The sequence below is a fragment of the Ursus maritimus genome, unplaced genomic scaffold (assembly GCF_017311325.1).
Source record: "Ursus maritimus isolate PB19 unplaced genomic scaffold, ASM1731132v1 scaffold_7, whole genome shotgun sequence".
NCBI classification, from domain to species: Eukaryota; Metazoa; Chordata; class Mammalia; order Carnivora; family Ursidae; genus Ursus; species Ursus maritimus.
Window position 1 is genome coordinate 32,990,867 of NW_024426885.1, and position 23,004 is coordinate 33,013,870.

At 45.5% G+C, this 23,004-nt stretch overlaps 1 protein-coding gene across 1 annotated transcript in view; it reads right to left on the reverse strand.

The window, feature by feature from the left end:
- PDE6C (phosphodiesterase 6C) overlaps positions 1 to 22,457 on the reverse strand; it is a 48,413-nt gene extending 25,956 nt beyond the window's left edge. The window contains exons 1-11 of the mRNA XM_008696253.2: positions 22,023 to 22,457; positions 15,620 to 15,772; positions 15,426 to 15,515; positions 14,424 to 14,564; positions 13,137 to 13,211; positions 12,076 to 12,140; positions 11,909 to 11,975; positions 7,443 to 7,490; positions 3,062 to 3,211; positions 2,338 to 2,481; positions 976 to 1,044 (exon numbers count right to left, since the gene is read on the reverse strand). Of these exons, the coding sequence (XP_008694475.2) occupies positions 976 to 1,044; positions 2,338 to 2,481; positions 3,062 to 3,211; positions 7,443 to 7,490; positions 11,909 to 11,975; positions 12,076 to 12,140; positions 13,137 to 13,211; positions 14,424 to 14,564; positions 15,426 to 15,515; positions 15,620 to 15,772; positions 22,023 to 22,457 (1,437 nt within the window). The remainder of the gene's footprint in view (positions 1 to 975; positions 1,045 to 2,337; positions 2,482 to 3,061; positions 3,212 to 7,442; positions 7,491 to 11,908; positions 11,976 to 12,075; positions 12,141 to 13,136; positions 13,212 to 14,423; positions 14,565 to 15,425; positions 15,516 to 15,619; positions 15,773 to 22,022) is intronic.
- Between the last annotated feature and the right edge of the window lie 547 nt (positions 22,458 to 23,004).

Sequence of the window (23,004 nt, forward strand, 5' to 3'; positions counted from 1 at the left end):
AAACGCGAATGCCGTAAGGCTAATGCGTTTGTAACTGAGCCTCGGGCGCTGGAACTGGTGTGCTCCCATGTCCTGGGTCGTCTGGCATGCAGTCTGACTCCACACTCTAGTCCACACTTCCAGCGAGGTTTATCACCGTACTTTCTAGCAGGTCTGTATACTGAGTTGTCATCATCCACTATTTTAAGACCCCACCTCGTCTACTTGTCACTGCATAGACCACTAGGAGCGCTAGCTGAGGTTTACATAAGAATGAGAGTTTTATCAATGGAGAAATGAAACCAAAGTGACAACTAGCTTCAATAGATTAACTCTGCGGAAGGCAGCTGATTCATCAATGAATAAAGGAGACTTAACCAGTTATTTTTTATCTTTTACAGCAAAATTGCCTTACAAACCAATAAGTTATGCGGCGAAAATGTTTGCCCTGAAATGCTTCAGCAAAGATGTCTCTGGCAAAGAAGCATAGGGCAAAACTACCTAGCACCAAATATAGGATTAATAACCAGAAGAGAAGTTATTTCTACTTGAAATGATAGGGGTAGCCTAATGACAACAGTAGGAAAGTGTAGCATTCCAAGTTCCAGAAGGAAGGAGCCAGAACTGGCAGAGGACAGTTGTGCCTTGGAGGGTCTATGTTCTACCGCAGTTTTTGTCGTGTCTTCTGGGGTGATCATGGTGCAATCCAAAACTATTAAAATAAATGAGGCCGTGATATCCTTAGAGTCTGTGCCTGCGTTCCCTTACGTGGAAGTCTGGTTTCTGATTCTAAATTATCTTTGTGGATTGGACTGTAGGAGACAAGGAGAAAGAAACGCAGAGAACCAGAAGATCACTCTTTATAAGAAATCTCTTTTCTTTTTAGCCTTTAAAGGTGCCAGAGAAGAGGAAATTCAACACTTACTTGAGAAATGAGAACATGTATCCTAATATATTTTATTTAAAAGGTGTTAAGGATAGAAGTAAAACACTTACCAAAATTGTGACAAGTTGTTTTTCTTCACAGTCTTCAATTACATCTATATTTAACTTCTCTTTAATTTTCTAAAATGTAAAGCAATCGAGGTGTGAAATTCCCATAAAGTAAATTTCTGACTCCTCTACTCTTAAAATTGGTTTAAATGATTTTAAAATATGCTGTAATGAGTTCTATGCAAAGAAGTATTCTAGATACAAAGAAGACCTATAGCATTATTATGAAGAATTTACTCCCCCCCCAAAAAAACCCTAATATAATTGATTTCTTTATTCCCAAAAATGTGAAACATAACAGTGACTGTCATAGAGGGAGACAGAGAGAGAAATGTGAGTTGTTTGTATGTAGGCAAGAAAGAGAGAAAAATTTGTTTTTCTATGAGTTTTTCTATTTTTTCGTTTATTTTTCTATGAGTTTATAGCAATTTCCCTTCACCCTCCCCAGATTTTCTCATTTTTAACATCACAAACTGTCAAATAAAATTTCTCTTAACCTTCAAACCACTCAGGAAAACCAAAACCAGAAAAAAGAAAGGAAAAAAAAAAAAAAACACCAAACACCCCAAGAAAACTACACCTACACACACACTCTGAAAACTAGGGAAATAAAAGGAATAGATAGTGGGTGTGTGATATTTTCCCTTCATGTGGTGGTGATTAGAACATTGTTAGTAAATATCTACTTGCTTCCCCATCATCCATGATATTGGTCTTGGCCACATCTGGTCAATGAGACTTTTAATGTATGTGACGCTAGTGAAGACGTGAAATGCGCTTGCACACTTGGGCTTACTCTCTTGCACATCTGACATCACCATGAGAAGAATACTTCTCAGATAGCTGCTTGTCAAGAAGGATGATACATGCATAGAGCAAACCAAACTCACAGCTTAGAGCCAAGCCCAACTAAGAATCAGTTGAAGCCTGGCCAACCCACCAATGCCTGAGTAAGAGACAGATGTTCATTGTTGTATACCATTGAGATGTTATAGTTGTTATGCGGCATTATGTGGCAATAGCTGCCTGGTACATTTCCCTTCCTGGAAATATTTTTTCCTTACTAACACACTTGAATCTAGATGTCACTCCTCTAGCTCCTACTGATCCAGGAGCTGTTTAAAAAAATTTTTTTTTTAAATTTTTTAAGCAGAGTGCTATTCCAACCAAGCAGCCAAGAAGTCTAATAAGTCTCCGGGTCTTCTGGGCCACCCAGGTCCTCCCCAAAACTGCCTTCTTTGTCTCCTCCTCCTTAGCCCAGGACTAAACCTATTCTCATTTGTCAGACCTCTAGGTAATTAAGCAAATTCCAGAAGCTATGCTTAGATGCCACCTAATGTCCACAGAACTGAATTCTCCACTTACCAGAATAGACTTGATTTCATCAGGAGTGGCTTTGGTCTGGCTCATGAGCATTTCCTGAGCTATGTCCTTTCTGTTTTCTAGTTTATTCATTTTATCATAGGTATCAGTATTTAAAAGAGACCATCCAAGAAATTGTGTGAGAGTCTGAAATGGATAAAATGTGATTCAATTCTCTACAATTGAAAAATTGATTAGGAGGCAACCATCTGCATTCTTTTCTATCCATCAATCACCTTCCCACCATCAACAGCCCACCTTCTTATTTCAAACTAAGAAAAAATATACTAATAATCAGCTCCAAACAATAAAACTGGCTAAAGCCTTGCTTTTCAAAATGCACCACGCACCATAAATACTTTATTAGAGGAGAGAACTTACAAATAACCAGTAGAACAAAGCACAGCCTGAAACTCAGAGGATTGGTGGTGACAGCAAGAATGACAAGGAATGAAGGGGTGGGGAAAGGAGATAGAAACCTTCTTTCTGGTTTCCTCATATTGTGAAGAATTTTGATTAAGCCAAAGTTCAATCTTGGGAAGAAAATGTTGCAGTCTACAGACGTCAGGAAACGGAAATGACACAATGGGCACATATTGACCACAACCATGTGTGACTCATGCCTTAATTGCCCTTCAACAATATCCCTCCAGAGTAACAAATAATTACGCCGCCTCCATTGTTTCACGAATCTCATTTACCTCCATTATTTTATAATTGCACTTACCTCAGTAATGTGTTCATCATACTCATCAAAAGGTTTTCCATCTTTCCTGTTATAAAATGTAGCTACTCCCACAATATCTTCTTTCTTGTTGACAATAGGCAGGGATAAGACATTTTTAATGACCCAACCAGTTTCATCTACAGGTCCTTTCTACAAACAATAAGGACATTCAGATTACGTTTTGACTTTTAATTTTGAAATAACTATAGATGGATGTTGCAGAAGAAACGTACAGAGAAGTAGTACGCACCCTTCATCCAGTTTCCCCAGTGGGAACAGCTTGTGTAACCGTAGTGCACTTCAAATCCAGGAAATAGAGATTGATACAATCCATGGATCTCCCTCAGATTTCACTACATGCATGTGTACTTATCTGTGCATGCATGCGTGTGTGTGTGTGTTTCTGTGCAAATTCATCACACGTGTAGCTATGTGCACCCCCCAGAATTGAGATACAGAATTAACACAGCACCCCAAGTCTTCCATGAGCTACCCTCTCACCACCTTCCCCCCAACGTAGGCTACCTTTAAAGAAAGAATAATCTAATCTCTCCGTCAGATGCACAATTCCACACTGTGTCAGAACGTGACTAAGAATATATAGCCATAAAAATATTCTAGCACATGTGATTAAGTGTCCTAGAACCAAGCATCTGCATTGTCACAACCCTAACCTCTTCTCATTGCCCCCCCAGCACTTACCTCTATGTTACCACAGTGCTCCCTACTCACTTTTTCTGTCCCCCAACACCTGTTGAGCTAATTCCTCATATTAAATTCTCTCTGTTGAAATACTTAGTGTGGTTTCTGTTTTCCTGGCCGGTCCCTCGAAACAGGCTTCTGTTCTGGGGTGCTGCTCCACTTAGTGAACGTCTGTCGAGTCCCTGGGATGTGCCTGGGCTAGTTGCTGGGACTACAAAGAGGAAAAAAAACCACAGGCCCTAACCTCCAGATGGTAACATTCTAGTGGAGGATGCAGACACAGAAGTCTAGGACAGTTTCTTAAAGTGTGGCCCAAGGACAATGTGCAACAGACTTTTTTGTTTAAGCTTGTTTCATAATTTTGGGGTGTGCATCTTAAATAAGCTCTCCAGGTCATCCTGATACCCTCTGACATCTGAGGTCCGTGGTGTGGCACCCGCACGGTCTGAGCAAGGCAGAGGTAGCCACGTGCTCAGTGCACCATACTGTTCCTTCTTCTGCTTCCTGCTCGTTAGCCGAGCCTCAGAGGCCCAGGCTGTCTTGCCTCTCCTGTGAAGCCTTCTCTCACCTTTCTCACCCATAAGAAATGTCTCTCTTTCAGAATTCTATCAGCACTTAGAGCCTAGAGCACACAAGTTAGCAGCTAGATAATTTCCAAATGCTTTGGAGTTGTTGATTTTTGTTTGTGAGGCTATAGTCTAATCTTGCCAAAGAGCGTCTCACACACTGTTGAGCTTCGCACAAGTGATGGGACAGTGTGGGGCGTGGGACAGGTGCTCAGGAAACAGCTGTTTATTAGTTGGAGGGTTCATTTTTATACTTGGGAGTGAAAAGCAGAGAAACCAAACCTCAACTTATGTGTCCCTGATCTCAAAGCTTTGGGAAAAAATCAGCACACAGTGGTTCTCAAAGTCTTTATCCTCAGAAAATACTGTGAAATGTTTCTATACGTATACTGCCACATGGACTAGGGACAAAATCAATTGCAGAAAATATATTACCTGTGTGCAAAATAGCTTCACAGCCATAAGCACCTGTATATTTTTAAAAGCTTCCAAAACAAGCTTTAGTGACTATTTCTTAGTTTTCGGTAAATATTCATTTTTTTTAAAGATTTTATTTATTTATTTGACAGAGAGAGCCAGCGAGAGAGGAAACACAGGCAGGGGGAGTGGGAGAGGAAGAAGCAGGCTCCCAGGACTCTGGCATCACGCCCTGAGCCGAAGGCAGACGCTTAACGACTGAGCCACCAGGCGCCCCATCGGTAAATATTCATTTGTTGCCTGTTCATGTTCATGTGTTTTGCTATCACTAAGTTAGTTAGAGGTCGTTGACAAAAAAGTGGTAGAAGGAACTTAAGATTTAAGAAACATTAATAGGACAAAAACTGTATGTATTTTTTCCCCCTGTGAATTAAAGATCACTTTAATTGATGTAAAGGAAGAACCCCTTCATCCGCTTCAAGGAGTTACCCTGAAGTTGTCTACATCCAAATCCTAGAGCCTGTGGATATGTTGCTTTACACAGCAAAGGGGCATTGAAGTGGCAGATGGAATTCAAGTTGCTCACCAGCTGCCCTTAAGATAGGGAAATTATCCTGAATTTTCCAGGGAGATCCAATGTAATTGTAAGGATCCTTATAAGTAGAAAAGAGAGAGTGAGAATTAGTGAAGAAGACAACAGAAGCAAGGTCAGGGTGATGTCATTGCTGGCTTTGAAGATGTCAGGGAGCCATGAGCCAAGGAATGCAGGTAGCTTCTAGAAGCTAAAAAAGAAGAGGAGATGGGTTCTCCCCTAGGGCCTCTAGAAAGGAACACAGTCCTGCCAACACCTTGACTTTAGCCCAGTGTGACCCATCTCGGACATCTGACTCCAGAACTGTAAGATAATACAGTTGTGCATGAGTGGTAATTTGTTACGGCAGCAATAGAAAGCTAATACACCAGGCCCCCTGAGGAACATAGTTTGAGAACCATTGCCTTTGCAGGTTTGCTCTGACCTGATAGGTGGTTTTTCCATTAAACTTCCCAGGTACAAAAGGGACTAATAAGAATAGAGGTGGGGCACGAGCAGGTGGAGAGAAAGTGGGAAGGCCGAGAGAGAGGTGGAGGCCGGGGGAGGGGGGCCACCCTACCCTGAGTCTGCTCTGTGGACTGATCCCCAGGGGTGGTGTCTGTGAGGAAGCTGGGAGGGGGCCTGAGGAGGCTGAGAACACCATCAGGATTCAGGCCTGACCCGGGCTAAGGACAGAGGGGCTAAGGGTGGAGAGTGTTGGGCAGTATCTTAGACCACAATGCCATTGTCAGAGTTCGCAGGCTATTGGGGATTCCTGGGGCCAATGTTGCGGCAGGAGGAGCTGGTGTCTCCCAGCGATGCACCTGCCTCAGTATCCCTGCCGGGCTCAGCCCGAGACTGGGAGCGGCCCACCAGAAGTAGCCCTGTGCTTAGATGACAGTGGATTTCCCAGCCCAGCAGCTGTTTCACGGTCATCCCTCCCACCATCAGAGACCCAAGAAGCACATGTTCACGGGCACCACACTGGTGTTTCTTGGAGAGCTGGGAAATTCCTATGGGCTGGAGGTTTACCCCAGGCAGGTCCGCAGCCTCCTGGCAGCCAGGGCCACTGGAGCCACCTGTGGCTGTCCTCAAACCTCAGAGCACAGCCCCAGGTCTCCTGGGTCAGCTCCCTTCCCTCCCCAGTCAGACAACAGCTGCTGAAGGGCAGACACTTCAGAAAGTGCTTGTCCCCCTACTTTTCTCCCTGTGCCTTCTTTCCCAGCACACAACTGCCATAAAAGGTCAGGGTCAGGGCCAGCAGGGCATGGTCACGATGAGGCTCTGGCTGCAAGGAGTGGGGAGTTGGAGCAAAGGTGCCATATGGTGTTTGTGTGTTTTCCATGTGGGTGAGCAGAGGGATGAGCAGGGAGATGGGAGGGAAACCTTCCAGGAAACTAAGCAAGTGCGCCTAGGCTTGCTTGCGGCTTGAGACTGCTGCTGCTCATACAGCCCTCAGGCCACAGGAGGCCCGCTTCTCCATCAGGCGGACATGGGGCTGTGTGTGTGTCTGGGTGAGACAGGAAGCCAGGCTCCAGTGGCCCTCGCGGGGAGGGCTGTCTCTATTCCTGACCGGAACCAGGATTCTAATTGGATGTTGGTTAAAACAGGACACAAAACAGGCCAGAAGGCAGAAAAGGAGAGGCTGCAGAGACACATGCCAGTTTCTCCCCAGCAGTCAGGTGCGGGGGGGGGAGGGGACGCAGAGGGGACAGATAGGGAGAGGGATCCCTGGATGTTGCAGGAGGAAAGATAAAACCAAGAGTCTGACATCAGGAGAGGCCCCCAAGGACCCAGTAATTTTTCTTTTCCAATACCAAACGGCTGAATCCAGGTGGTAGTATGTATACAGCTGATCACTCATGCAAAGAACACTTACTGAGCCTGTGATGTGCCAGGCGCTGTTTTAAGCCCTGGATGACCAGGAGTGGGAGAGAATGGAAAAGTGGCAGGGACCCCCCCACCCCAAATGCTGGGATGACAAACACCCTGTCTCCTTCTCTCACCCCCCTCCTTCCCTCACCTGTTTTCCCTTCCCTGAAAAATCTGCTACTGGGGGCGAGGGTGGGGGTGGGGGGTGGGCAGGCAGCGCTGATGGGCAAGGCCTGGCTGAGGGCAAAGTTACCTGAAATGTGAAGTATTCATCTGCAGGAGCATTCAGCATGTTACATATCTGTAAAGCAAGAGGACATGAAAGTCCTAAAATATCACGTGGTGGAAACATGAACCCACAAAGCAGACATAAGAAAGAATGCATCGGAAGTGAGGGTTTCCTCCGCAGCTCTCCATGGCTCGCAGGCAAGTTATTCACACGGAACCTTGCCTGGACCAAATTTGTTAACCACACATTGAGGTTCTCTTCTGTTAATTAAGTCATTGCATGACATTTAGCACAATCTTTGCTCTTTCCTACTCCCAGCCTCTAAAGATTCTTCTTCCAAATTCAAAACAACTCGCTGTTCAGACCAAGGAGAGGAGGAAGCTGAGCCGAAGACTGTGCTGCTGGGGCAGGTGTGGCAGTGATGCTGGGAGGGCTCTGTTCCCCTCCCTCCCTCCCTCCCTCCCCTCTTCCCTTCCTCTGTCTCTCTCTGTTTCTTTTCTTTTTTCTTTATTTTTCTTGCTTTCTTTTTTTCTTTCTTTTCTTTCTCTCTCCTTTCTTTCGTTCTTTCTTCCTCTTTTTTTCGGATGTGGGATCTGATTTGCAAGAAGGTGGCATAGGGGCAGGAAGAAGCAGCCAGGTAGATTTAGGTACACCAACGTAAGTAGTCACTTTGAGATTACTAAATTCACTTGAAGTACTAAGTTCAGAAGCTATTGCTCTCATCCATAAGGACAAGAAATCATTCCATTTTTGGTAATTTTTGATTATCTGTATGTCAGATCATATCCACAAATGGGTCTTAATAAAATGCTGTATCTTTCTTTCCACCAAAATTATAGTAGATACTTAAAATCATAACATTTTAAAGTTGGAAGGAACTTTAATCATTAAGCTTGAGCTTCTTCTTTTAAAGCTGAGGAAACAGAAGCTCAAAGAGGTTAAGAGACTTTGTTCAAAATCATGGGAGGCAGCTCGATGTGGAGTCTGAGCGAAGGTGCTGGCGTTACCAGCTCTCCTGGCGAGGGGCGGGGAAGGCCCTTATTTGTAAGATCTGCCCATTTCCATGGCACCAATACTCCCATCATGGGGGATGTCAGGCTGCTGACATTTTAATAACTTGCTCATAAAATCCCTGAAACTCTAACACTCTGGTGAGCGGGGATCGGCAGCCTTCTGCACCTGCTGCCTCCGCTCGCAGCCCCTCCGGCCCAGGGTTAGTGCTCACAACCCACGGTGGTTGAGCCACGTTAGCTATTTTTGTGCTACTCTTATAAAGCAACAGTGCGAGGCTTTCAAAATTTTTGTTAGCATACACAGCCGAAGAATCGAAGGAATTGTGTGCCGCCCATTAATTTTATGATCTAATCTGAACAAATTACATGAATTCGTGGTTGAATGTCCTTCAGGTGTGTTTTAAAGAAGCAAAAAGTAGCTTAGTCCTCTTTTCTGACATTTCTACCAACAGCGTCGGTTTCCATCCATACTTTTAAGGCCTCTGAAGAATGTGTACAGATGGGTCAAGGTCCTAGAGGCCAAGGTTTTATCTCAGTATTCAGAAATCCTCGCTTCTCTCTCTTTCTCTCTCTCACAGTTCAACGTCTTCATGATTCCTGCTTGGCTTAATCCTGTATTTAATGCCTCCAATTCTACAAATGTGCCTAATTCTCATTTTTAATATCTGAGAAATCATTAACATGGTGCCTGTTGTGTCCTATTCAGAACTGGGATGTACTTGCTCAATGAGAACTCTGTGCACGTGTCTCCTGAGCCCAGAGAAGTCCAGGTTAGGGACTTATGTGACAGCTCGCCCTAATGCATGCCTTTACTCTCTCTCTCCAACCCAGGAAAAGATGGAGGGAAATATTTTAAAAAGCTAAAAGGAGAAGTTTCAACACTTGATAGGTGCACAAATAATTATGATTAAAATTGCAGATCATTTTTATCTAGAAAATAATTCAGAAATCCTCGCAGGCCCCATTTATTAAATAATTAGGTCAATAATCTTATTTTACAAATGTGAGTGTTAACACCCAGAGAGGTCAGGGGATTTGCCCAAGGTCAAGGATTTGCCAAGGGATTTGCCCAAGGCAGGACTGAGTCAAGGCACCCAGGGCTCTTGAGTCATAGCCTCTTGCCCTCTTCGCCAGAGTGCCCCTCATATTACAGCAGGTCCCTGGGAATGCATTGCTGGCTGAGTCTGCTGAAATGGTTGATACTATCCCTTAGACTAGGGGTTCCCAGGCAGGTGGTGTGCAGCCTCTGGTGGGTAGAGAGCAGTGATGCTGTTGAACATCCTACAATGTGTGGCATAGTCGCCCCATCCCCCACCCCACAAAGAATCGTCTGACCCCAAATGTCAATAATGTTAAATTTGAGAAAATCCTGTGCTAAACACAAAATATATTTTTAGTAAGTCCTGCCTCTTGTAAGTACGTCGTATAGGGTGACGCCTTTGGGCGTGAAAGGGAGGGCTGTTAATAACTCCAGCACAACGGTGTACATGGAAGCTGGCCCAGGCAAACTGGGATGTATGTTCGCCCTAACTATGGAGTCCCAGGAAATGGCTCAAGCTCAACTCTCTGAAAATCAGTTCCCACTTTGGGAATGCCAATTTGCCTAATGAGCACTTTAGTGAGAAATACCTTAAACTAGATTCACAAGAGTTTGCCACCAGTCCTGGGCTACCAACAGAGCAGGGCTGGGGCCCGGGGCAGGAGCTGAGATGTGAAAGGCAGCAGTGCAGCCTATGCGGGGCATCTGTGCTAGAACCAAAACCTGGGGAAAATCCTCCCCTGCTTCGGGAATCCATCCCTTGGCAAGCTATTTACATGGCAAGTTGATGAGTTGGCGGATTAGCCATCCAATGAATTGGCTTTTGACACCTTTGCTTTGTCCAAATTGATTTTGGGGGGAAGACCTGTTTCCCCAGGAAACAGCCTAGGAGAGAATAGGTACTTAAAAGTCGGGTCATAAATCCCTCCACACTGGCCACGGCAGCTTTGGCCATATCGAATTTGAGAAAAGCTCCAAACAGGGGTCTAGTAGGTGGCCTGCCAGGAAACCAAGGATGGGGGCCAATGGTCAAACAATCTGGTGATGTACTGTGGCTGAAAAGTTGTGGTATCTGTGGACTCAGGAATGAATTGGAATGTTATGGTCATTACTACTAAGTCAGGAACAACATTTAAAAAAACACTTCCATTATTTTGGATCAGTTTTAAAAACATGATATTTGTTAGTACATAGTGCTGTTTATCTTAAAAGAAATAAGCTTGTTTTTTTCTCTTCTTTTTCTTTTCTTCCCCTTTGACATGTCTCTAGACTAGAAAAAGGGATCATGTCACCTGTTTGAGGCCCCCTGGTCCTCTGACCAGTGAGCCCAGAGTTGAGGCCTCCTGGAAAACCCAAAGTAAAGCTGCCTGACGTATGAAGATCCCGCAGCCACATCCAGAATTTTCCTTACACTGCTCCCATTCCAAACCCAGCAATTTTCACACTAAGCAGGGACCAATTTGTGATAGTAAAGGAACACAGGAGCTAACCTAGGTTTTGTTTCCCCCTCCCTCTGACCCTTGAGTGACTCTATTAGTCACTATAATTTATATGCCCATTTACTAAGTAATGAAGATGAATGAACACTGCCAAAAACACAAGGCCAATACTAAAGAAAAACCAAATATGCAAATAAGTGCTATAAATACATTACAGAAACTTGGATTTGTAAAGGGGAAGATAGGAAAATGCCAACATAGAGAAATGTTGGAAGCATTGAACTCTCTTGCAGGGAGGAATCTTGATGCCAAAAGATGACACAGATGGTAAAGAAGCCCAACAAGAGAGAGAAATCCGCCATGAGAAGGAAGGAGAGGATGGCAGAGGGTGAGAAAGTATGATAGAGGTGGAGTGTGAAAGCTGTGGTGACTCTAGTTCTCTGGCCTGGAGACCTATGGGACCTCCCAGCGAGCTCTTGTTTTTTGTCTACACACACCTGACCTCTCTTCACCAGACCTGGACTGCTCTCTGTCCACCTCACCCTACCCTTACCAGGACATAACTCCTCACTTCCTTTATCAACTCACTCATTTTGCATGGCTATCAGTGGCAAAGTTCTCCATTCACACATTTTTGTCATTTGTCAGTAATTTCTCATGCTTTAAAAGTCTTGACCAAGGTAACTAGACTTGAGATCAAATTAAACCCAGCATGAATCATAGTCACAGACTTTCAAAGGACATCTGAAATTTGCACGATGACTGAATAAGGAGTTGGGGGGAACGGATGGATCTTTCTCATGTTGGCTAAATATTTTTGCGTAGAGCTTGGAAGTCTATAGTTAACCTTCTTTCAACTACCACGATTTCTCTCTCCCACGTCCTGTCCAGCCATGTCATTCTTACCCCTGCATTTTACCTTCACAACTATCCCCATCCCATAGCTAATAAGAGTTTCATCCAGTACTATTCAAGATTTGAATGTGTTCGGTAACTTACAAATCCATTTTCAGCAACGTATGTTGGCAACCCACTAACGAGAGTCCAGTGGTCTGCGGGAGGTGTCCTTGAGGAAGATTAGAAAAAAGAGAATCATTGCCATGCAGAGAAATGCAACATGCGCAAAAACAAAATGGCAACTCCTGCTGCCTCAGGACAGTACTCACGGAATCACTTTGATCTCTTCTTTTCCATGTAAAATGTAATCGATGATTTTATAAAAGATGACTTCCTAAGAGGAAAGAGATTATGAGAACAATCTTATTTCCCGAAGAAAACATTTTTCATCAGTGAACGTACACTTTAAAGCTCATTTAATTGTATCTTATTTCCTAACCACCTTGCTCTGCGTAACTACCACCAAATTACTCATGTCCTGATTGCAAGCTGGCAGTACGACTAGAAACACAGTGGCTGGTTATCTACATGAACAAGCTTGTTGAGCTAAATTTTAAAAGTTGAATTTATCCAGACAGTTTTCAAAGGAATCTTGTTTTACTTTTAATTGATCCCTTTCTATTGTCCAGAAACACCTGGCTGATAACCGTAGTAGAACAAAGCATGTAATTTCTCAGCCTCGGTCAATGTGTTCCCTTCCCCACTGTGCAATGACCACTTCCCACCTCCCAGCACTGGCTGATCGGAACAGGTGCCTCGGAAAGGCATTTAGCGGGTACTTCGTCAAAGCTGGGAGGGACTTGAGAACTAGTCTCTCTACTTCTTTGGGCAGATGAAGAACCTGAGGCCTGGACACATTCCATCCCAGTACCCTCGCTTTCCTGTGTGCTGGGAATACGGTGGTGAGACATTGTTCCTGCCCTCTGAAGCTTGCTGTCAAGGGGGAAAGTAAATCTAATCCGACCCATCCCTGGAGTTTCCAATGTAGCTGGTTTGAAGGAAGGCCTGGGCACAGGGTGCTCAAAAAGTTAGGCAGGTGGCTCTGATGTGTCCCTCCCTCTTGAGAACTACTGATTCACCAAGCCCAGCTATACAGAAAAGGAAATTGAGAGGTTAAACACTGAGTTTAGGCAAGGGCCATCCAGCTGGCTTGGGCAGAGCTGAGACTTGAACCTCAAACTCCCTGTCCAGTGCTCTTTCTACTACTCCGAGGTCTTCCAGAAACTTAGAGGACTAGAATCCAGGGTGTCTCAGGCTGATGCTCTTTCGTTTCTGGTTTTGGCACTCTCTACCATGCACATGCATCATTGAGGAAGAGGTTTGCACTTACTCTGCCATCCGGGGTCTTCGGACCTTTATAAGGCTCGACTTCTCCAAGCTTGATTGGCCATTCATCATAGAATTCCTGGAAGCAATTATATTTAATCATCATCAAACAAACTGTTCCGTGACCTACTATATCTTCTATGAGTTTCATGGCTTTGCATATTTTATGTTAATTTAGAATTCTGGAATTTTAGAGCTGAAAAAGACCTATAATTCCCAGCAACACTGCTTATGAACTTGAGACTGTGAACAAGTCACTTTGCCTTTTTCATCTGTGAAACAGGGATAATAGTAGAATTTATACTATAGGGTGGTTGTGAGGATTAAATGAACAATACAGACAGAGCACCTACCTTGACACATAGGTAAAAGGACTCAATAGCTAGCAACTCTTTTATACATAATTAAACTAAATCTAAGTAGGTTAAGAGGCTTGACCAAGGGCACGCAGAGTGGCCAACAGTGTGGGCTGCCTTACCCAACATCTATTCTCCCCTCTTCCTCTCTAACAGACCCCAATTTTATTTAGGTATCAAGTGGTCATTTTCTCAGGGCAGAAGGCCTGCACAGCCCCTGAGTGGCCTATACGAGGTGCCTGGGATTAGTTTGAGGGCAGGCACGTGGCCAGTCCTGGACAGCAGAGAAGGAGGAGAAGTCTGCGGAGGTGCTTCTGGGGAAGGGCATCCCTTGGATGAAAGGCAATGGAAGTGACATTTGCAGGAAGTGCCTCCCAGTTCCATCCTGCGTGCCATGCCTTGAGCTGCAAGTGCCATCTTGCCACCCCCAAGAGGAGACCTCGCCAACTTGCTGCAGATGGCAGAGACCAGGCCAGGAGAAAACAGCAAGCCCCTTGCACCTTGATGACTGTACTGAGGTCTGAAGGAACCAGCCTTAGAACTGCCCGACCTTGTGACTTCTTGTTTTGCTGTTACTTACTGGGTATTATGTTCCTTGCAGCCAAAAGCACCCTAATCAACACACTCAACCACCAAGTCCCAGAGCCAGGATCAAAGCCCAGCTCTCCTGACACCTGGTCCTGTGTTTATCCACCTAGAACAGTTACTCTGAAAAAATAACTTCCATTTACATGGAGAAGAAGATATACAAATGATATCGTATTCATTACTTATGTTGAGCTGAGAGAGCTCCAACCAAATTAATGAAATAAGATGAAAAATGAACATTATATATTGTGTGTGAATAGTATCCATTTTTTAACGGATTATATTTCATGTGATGGGTGTTGTATAGATGATTTGAGGGGAGACAGAATGTATGGAGTGACGAGGACCTTCTCCTTGGTCATGTCCAGCAGTCCGATGGAGTATCGCTCACAATTCAGGTATGTTCTAACTGTGTAGAGTGCTTTGTGAAACTGGCGCTCCACATCTGTGAGCTCTTCAAATACTTTGTTGGCTGACCACATGAGGATCTGAAAGGAGGGATTAAAAAGAAAACACTCAGAACAAAACACACGGTGAAGAGGTACAGCATTAGCCAAAAGAAAGTAGGAGTTACTCAGATTCTCTGAGTGGGATGAAGAGTAGACCTGTGCAAGGGTGAAGGTCTCTGAAAATGGTATGCCATGACTGGTCCCCATGTAAAAGGGCAAGTGACCACACACTGGAAGCAGAGACAGTCCCTGGGCAGAGGGTCCAGTATTGGTGGGCTGGCTCCCGCTGCTCCCCTGCTGGGGAGACAGCATATGCCTCCTTCCACCCGTCCTGAGCTACTCAGAGGTAACCTTATCTGGACAGTTGGATAGGAGGGAACTTTGGAAGCCCTCCATCCTCACCCCTCTCCCACCATTATACAGATGAAGAAACTGACGTCCAGAGAGTGGCCCAGCCTGAGGTACCCTGGTTACCAATGTTGTTCCTTATCCCCCTGGCTCAAGGAGACAACAGACTTCAGAAGAGTGATTTGCTCCTCAAATTAATAGCTTCGATATGTACCAGGAGCTGCGAAGAGCTTTGTGTGGATGAATTCATGGAAGGATCATTTGATAGTCACAACCACCGTGAAGGGTAGGCACTATAATTATCTCACAGAAGAAACCATGGCTACCCAGGACAAGGACGAGGCAAGCCAGTTGTACCCACAGATGGAGGAGCAGGGATGTGGGGGTGGGAGGCAGGGGCAGACCGTGAGAAGACAGAAGGACTAAAGTCTGAGAATCAGCTCCATGTGGCTTACTCCCCCGAGAGTGATAGGAGGGGCCTGGGCTTGTTGCCTCTGGGTCCCTTTGTCAGAACAGGAAAGCATGGAGTGATGAATGTCACCTTCCCATTACCTGGCTTCTTCGGGATTCAATACTGTACAGGTAGTTGGTATGATGAAGCTTTAGGATGACAGAAACAAAGTTGAGGTATTTGCAAAAGACCTATAGGAAGCAGAGAAAAACAAATTAGCTAAGATATCTTTCTCTCCATTAAACCACAAATAAATTTCCTGAGGCTCCGACTAGATGCCCAGGGTCAGCATTACCTCCTCATCCTGTTTGGAAAATTCAGATGCGTTTACTTTGTTAACTGCCATAACCACGGCAAGAACCTCCTTGCCCATCACGATCGGAGTTGCCAGCAGGTTCTTTGTGACATACCCAGTTTGTTTGTCCATGAAGTCAGAAAAATGGCTGTTCTGAAAGACATATTCACACGTTTGCCAAAGCAGCACAGAACCACGGTTGTAGGTCTAGGAATGGCAACAGACCATTCTCTCCGGTCCAAACTGTTTGGACAGATAACCAGGGCCCCAGGACAGCGGTCCCGCCCACACCCCCATCTTACAGTTGCACAGAATGAACTCACCGGTTTCAGGACGAGCATCTCCCACCTGAGCTATGGCCTATCTAGGCGAGGCTGAGGTAGGGCCAGGAGAAAAGAGGTGATGTCACGGCCAAGAGGAAAGTGACATGCTAAGAAGAGACGGGGTTACAATGGACAGAAGGTGTGCTGGGAGAGCACAGAGCTGGGATTACAGGTGTAGGCCACGGAGCTCTTCTTTCTAATTATGGGAGTAAAATGTGCATGAAACCAGACAACTGGTACATCATAACATGAAGAAAAAATTAATGACTCCTCAAACTCCTTCTAATCTCGCTTACTTGAGGGAACCAGTGTTAACAGCTTGGTATGTCTCCTTTCTCCCCCTTCTTTTTTAGAGATGTATTTGCTTATTTATTTATTTATTTGAGAGAGAGAGAGCATGGGGGAGGGGCAGAGAGGGGGGGACAAGCAGACTCCCTGCTGATCAGGGAGCAACCCAAGGCTCCATCCCAGGACCCTGAGATCATGACCTGAGCCAAAACTAAGAGACGCTTAATGGACTGAGCCACCTGGGCACCCTGGTATGTCTCCTTATATGCCTTTCTCTAATTCTGGATGAAAGTTTTTCCTTTTTTATAAAATTTTATTTTCTAATTCACACAATACTTTCATCATATAACAATACTTTATGGACTTCCCTCCAGACCCGTGCATATGGGTGTGAACTCAGCCTCTAGATTCCTGCACAATACTGTGGCATGGGAGCCCATGGCCAGCTCAACCATTCTCCATTTAGTCTGCTTATAGTTTTCCCCACTGAAAGCAATGCTCTGCTAACCATGCTGGCTTTCATTTTTATATGATGGATTCCCCGAGGTGGAATCTCTTTTGCTGAATCCACATGTGCATGCAGTTTTTATTTACACAGATTACTTTCATGAAACATTGGAAATCTTACTTCCACTGTGAGAGCATCCTCACTGATAAGATGCTTATCAGTTCTTAACGTTCTACCAAGCTAACGTCTTTCATACATGTTTCTCTCTCTCTCTCTCCATAGGAGAGAGGAAGTGGATCTTCCCAGACACAAGCCTCTTGCAGTAGATGTGAGAGATGATTCTAATACCCTAACCTTCCATGGTTAGAGCAGAATGATGAGTGTGGCAAGGTCCCTAAATGGAAGAGCTTCAGAGGGTCAAGGACAGCGGTTCTTATTAGCTGTAAGCTAGAGGATCGCCCACTCCAGATGGGTGTAGACGCAGCCTTCTATGGTTCATGCTATCTCGTCTTTGAACTGAGTCTCCTTCGGTAGGAACTAAATTTTCAGCCTGATTCTGAGACTCACTGGCCAAAGTTAACAGGGTTTTCCTCTCATAGGTTGTATTATTTTCATTTCCTTGTGTTGATGGTGCTTCTGAGATTAGCACAAACCCCTGAAAGCTGGACTCTGTTCAGTTTCCAAAATTAAAAATGTGGGAGTCCTCTGGTGTTCGACTTCCGGGCCAGAATCTCACCCAGGGAGCAGGGCTCCTTGGCCAATAGAACTCAGCTCAGCTCAGAGCGGCAGACCTGGGCTGTGCCTCACAAACCCCCGCAGACCAATGCAGATTTGCAGACCTCCCAGCAGACCCACCGAATCCTGACCTCCTAGAGTAGGATCTGTCTTCCCCAGGAATCTGTACTCTAGGGGTGAATCACTTCTCTGGAGGATCCCTTAGGAACGGTGAGAGGCTAAGGGAGTCAGACGCAGCCCCTTATCCCAGATCTCTTTTCTACCTTTCCCAGCGTGGACCCACACAAACTATTTGCTTAGGAGGCCGCATTACCTAATGTTGAAGAAGGCTCTGGAGTCAGAGTTCTCCGGCTGAAACCAGACCCTGGTTCACCAGCTGTGTGATCCTGGTGCTACTTAGACTTTGTGGAAATAGGAGTGCTGATATTATGGACTGTCTAGAGTCCCCGACACAGAGATTAATGTAGTATGGGTAGAGCACTTAGAAGAGCATCTGACACATGGTAGGTGCTCAAAAATTCCTGGGAAGAGACACCTGCGAGTTTATTGGGCCTTCCTGGATGAGAAGTAGTTCTCTTTTGCAATGACCATTCTGCTTCTAACCCTAGCTTTTATAACCAATCCTAACCACTGAAGAAACTAGATGCTCTTGGTGGTTGTAGGCCTCCTAGGCCCGGAAGCACACGTTTGCCTTAGGGCCAGTGTCTGCCCCTCCCCCACTCCCCACCCCCTCCCCCCATCCCGCCTTCAAGAGCCACATTTCTTTCCTAACCACGTGATCTCCCATCCTCTCTGCCTCTGGTAACATCTTCCCTCTCAGGCCAGGATGTCTCCAAACTTTAAGTTCTTTCTCTTCATCCACTGCTTGCCCAAGCCAGCTTGCATTCCATTTTCCTGCTAATCTGTTACCCATTATGGGTTGTGATCACCTTCATTGATACAGCAATCTTGGCCACTACATGGGTAATCAAAATACCAAATCAGATGCACACACACAGGATGGTCAGGCAGGTGTGTTTCTTTGCAAACACATTTCACTCAGCAGCTTCAAATCTTAAGGCTATTTTATTCTAGATTCTAAACACAAGGAAATATCCCTAAGTTCATTTGGCTGTTTTGAGAAAATGATATACGTTTCAAAATGTAATGCTTGCTTATTGTTGTATCTGAAAGCCCTACATAAAACCATCCATCAGATGACAGGGTAGGTGAGGTGCGGCTTTCTGGTTCACTAGCTCAAACAATCCCTAGTGAAGTTTGCTTGAGCAATTCCTATAGTTCTCAGATTCACAAACTCCCCTGGGTAGTCCTGCAAAGAAGCCACTGGAGACATCTGGAGAACACTGCGTACAGCAACAGACTGACCGGGTCCCTCATCCAGTCTCAGCATTGTTAGATTCTGATTAAGGACCACTTGGTCCTTTGACACCAGGAGTCAGAAAGACAGAAGGGAAGGAAGACAGAGGAGAGAGGAACGGGAGCTAGAGGCACTCTGTTAATTATTGAAAATGTAGGATTTCTCCCATGGCTTTCTTTGAAACCACAGTTAGAACAAGAACCACCCATAGAGTTAATCAGCAGTTTTCCCAATAGAAATAAATAATTAACCTGAGGAGGATATCTCTCAGTTTCCTGTTATTAAAAGTTTCCCTGTTTTAAAAACAGGTGACAATCAGTGACCCTTTTTTTTGGCCGCCTACACCCAGCCCCCAAACACCCCTTGGCATAAATATGTTATCATAGTTGTCATTTACTGAGCACCTACTAGGAGTCAGGCTCTTTATGCTCATTTAATCTGTATATTTATTTGCCTCCATGTCTCAGGTGCAGAAATGCAATCTATCACACAGTTACCTAGTCTCAAACCCACATCTGCGCTGAGGTCTCTCTGCTGCCAGAGGTCTCACCATACACCATGTGGCTTCCCTGCTGTCACCTTCATGGACCCCCAAGGTCAGGGACATCTGGCTCTACCTCTTTGTCTAGGTTCGAGAACTCCTCCTGTGCCCACATTGCCAACCAGAGAGAAGCCACATGTGGTCAGTGGTGTGGTAAAAGAGGGGGAGGCCTCAGAAGATCCAAGTTATGGTCCTAGACCCACCACATCCTGCCTGACTGACCTTGACAAGATTCTTCCATTTTGGATGGAAATAAAAATATGGTCCCTCCTTCCTCACAGGGTTTTTGCCAGAATCAAATGAGATTAAGATTGTGAAAATGCTTTATAAATTGTCAAATACAATGAGAAGATAAGAATTAGTAGAAATTTCATTAAAATATCGGTTTCCATCTTCTTCCTCTTTGCAGATTTTACCATAGTGATTCAAGTCTGGCAAAATTGCAGGGATATGGAGGTAGGTGGAGGGTGGAAAGAGTGCTGGACACCAAGCGAGGACACCCTGTCTAGTCCCGCCCCTTCTCACTCACTGACCATACTCTGGACTCTAGGAGAGGTGCAGCCCCTGTGACCTCAGCTTCCTGTCTGCCCAAGGGAACAGTCAGCTCAAGACTCCCGGAGGAGCCCCTGGTTGCTCTGAAATCCAATTTTTCCTGCTGCATCTGCTCACCCAACACACCAGTGGTTTTCAATATTGACTGCATTTTAGAATCACCTGGGGAGCTTTTTATTTTATTTTTTTATTTTATTTATTTTTTAATAATATTTTTTTATTATATTATGTTAGTCACCATACAGTACAAAATACTATTGCCTGCATTCCAACCCCTGAGAGTCTGGTGTATTGGTCTATTGAGTCTCAGATCGTATTTTTTTAAATGCTCTGGATTCGATTTCAATGTGCATTTGGAGTTGAAAAGTACCACTCATCTCTCCATAAGAAAAAATGCTTTGAAGCAGTAGAAATGGAAAGCAAATGAGGCCCTTGTCTCTCCTCTGAGCTGAGGACGGTGTCTGTCTTCAACTTAACACTTCTCCATCCCACCCGTAACAGCCAGGAGTCCTTAGGAAAAAAGGCAAGGGGAAAATGTGGCCCCCTGCCCTTCTCCATTTACTGCTCTGTCCACACAGTGACGCTCACCATGGACAGCAACACATCAAGGCCACCGGCTCTTTCCAGCAGCTCTCTGCTATCGTTCTCTGTTCAAAATGCGAACTGGGCTCATTGATAATGCAGGATAACAGAAATCATTTTACCCATCTCTTTAAACATTTTTTTTTCAAAAAAAACCTTGCATGTCACTTTCTTAAGTGTGAAGTCCTAGTAATTTTAGAGATGGCCTTGCTCAGGGACTGGCAAGAAGCGTACTCCCGTGAGAAAACCTCAGGGTATGTGGGCATCGCCCCCTAATTGGTGTCTGGGGAATTTTGCCTTAAGGGGACAAATCAGTCTAGTCATGGGAGCAGCGGCAGTCAGTGACAGAAGCTACCTGAAACTAGCTTGAGCTCCCTGAAGGCAGGGATCAGAAAGGACTGAGGACTCTGGGGTGCCGGATAACAACCCTTGCACCGGAGGGTTGTGCTGGGCTTGTTTGCAGAGTGTTGCTAATGTTTGATGACTTCTGTGCCTTCTGGATCTGTGTGGCCCTCCTCCTGTAATCAGCTTCCGGAGGCATGTAGGGGATTAGCCTCCTGCCGCCAGCTGCCCCCATTCACGAGTGGCCAGTAAACCTTGGCATGGAGAGCAGAAAGCATTTCAGGGACCACTCCCCATCAACCCCATTCCATCGTAAGCTGCTGCTCCCCTTTTGGTTAACAGCAAACCATAGTCAGGGACATGCGTGTAGGAAAAAAGTTAGCGGGAGAACCCCAGGCTGGTACCTGTGGTTATTGATGAGCAGAGCAATTATGAGGGGTTTACATTTCCTCCTTCTTGTTTATTTATATTTTATAATTTTTTTTCAATGAACAAGCCTTGTGGTGCTAAGAAGAGTGATTTTTTTTATTGTTGTTTTTAAAAGCGTATAACACACCTTGTGTTTGTGCGGTACGCTGTTAATCTCAGCAGCACACTGTGCAATTGGAGTTGATTCTTGACAGAGCTGAATTATGGGGGGTTGGGATGGTTGATTGCACTTATCAGCCGAATTTACATTTTTCACAATCCAAATGTGAACATCTGAACTTTCAAAGAACTTTATTATTCGTTCTTTCTGCACATTTGGTCTGTAAGTGAAAGAATCCATTTATGAGCCAGTCTATCCTAGAGAACTGAGTGACCTCAAAGGGTTGTGAGTGACAGGTGTGGGGAGCAGCTCACAAGTCTCAGCATCAGGCACCTTGCTGCTCTCACCAGTGTGGGACGCTTTGCCATGCTGTTCAGAAGGAAAGTTCCCAGAGCGGGGAGGATGCATAAGGGAGCAGGTGTGGGATACACCAAGTTTGCCCGATAAAATGCCAAACATTATAAGGGACACACACTAAAAACTTACTCATTGTTTAGCTCAAATCCAACTTGAACTGAGCATCTTATATTTTTAATTTGCTAAATCTGGCAGCCCTCGGCCTAGGGGATACTCTCCCCCCTACTCCACAAGTTATTGCCAAACCGATGCCGCAGCCTGGCCCCTGGCTCCCAGCTCTCTTTCTCACTGGCTCTTCCACGACCCTGCCAAGACATCCGGTCAGCCCCACTGTCATAAAGCCACCTACCTTTCGCACATCTGGGACATTAGCGGCTTTCTTCGTGTGAGCAACCCAACCCACTATCCCAATGTCCAATGGAAACACAACTTCTCTGTCGGGGACCACCAGGCTGTCCTCAAACCTGGAGGTGGGGGTGATGTCGAGCAGCCTGGAGGCCACCTCGGGCGTGCCATTGCGGGCCCGACAGGCAAAGAGGCTGCAGCGGTCGGCCTGCAGCAGCTGCGCCAGCTTCTGCAGGGCCCGGTGCACCGTGGGCTCGGCACTGGCCGCCTCCTCCTGCACGGCCAGCAGCAGCTCGGCACACACGGCCCACTCCTCGGCTGGCGACAGCGTCCCGCTGGGCCCTGGGGCCTCCCCCAGCCTCTTGGCGAAGTACTCCTTGGCAAACTCAGGGTGGTCCTCCAGGTATTTCTCCACGGCCTCTTGGTTGATCTCACCCATGGTGTGGCTTGCTTCGCTGCTCTGGTTCAGGAAGGGAGACCCTCAGAGCACCACCTGGGATGGAGTGCCCAGAAGGAACTACATCCTGGCCGCAGTCACTGAGAAAACCCTACCTGGCACCTCACAGGATCCCTCAACGATGGAGCAGGATGGTTGCTTAACAGAGCTTTCAAAAAAACTGCCGGTAACTCTTGGGCTGTGACAGAAGGTCTGGCTTAGAGCAGGATTCAGGGAGCACAGGATTAAAGAGTTCTTCAGGACATGAAATCCCTAAACATTCTTAGCTCATAAGTCCTCAGAGAATCCTCAGAACATCTTAGATCAGCCAGGCAAGTGGCAAGTCGAGGTGACTATTCCAGAAAAAATCACTGAACATGGGCTGCCATCCACAGCAAGGAGAATCATCGGTGTACCCATTAATGACAAGACATTAGCATCAATTGACATTTTGACTCGTTTTTTCGTGATAGCTATATGAAGTGAAACTATTAGCCCTTGGGAGTGTCTGCTTATTTATATGGCAACTTTAATGAACATTTGGGGGAGA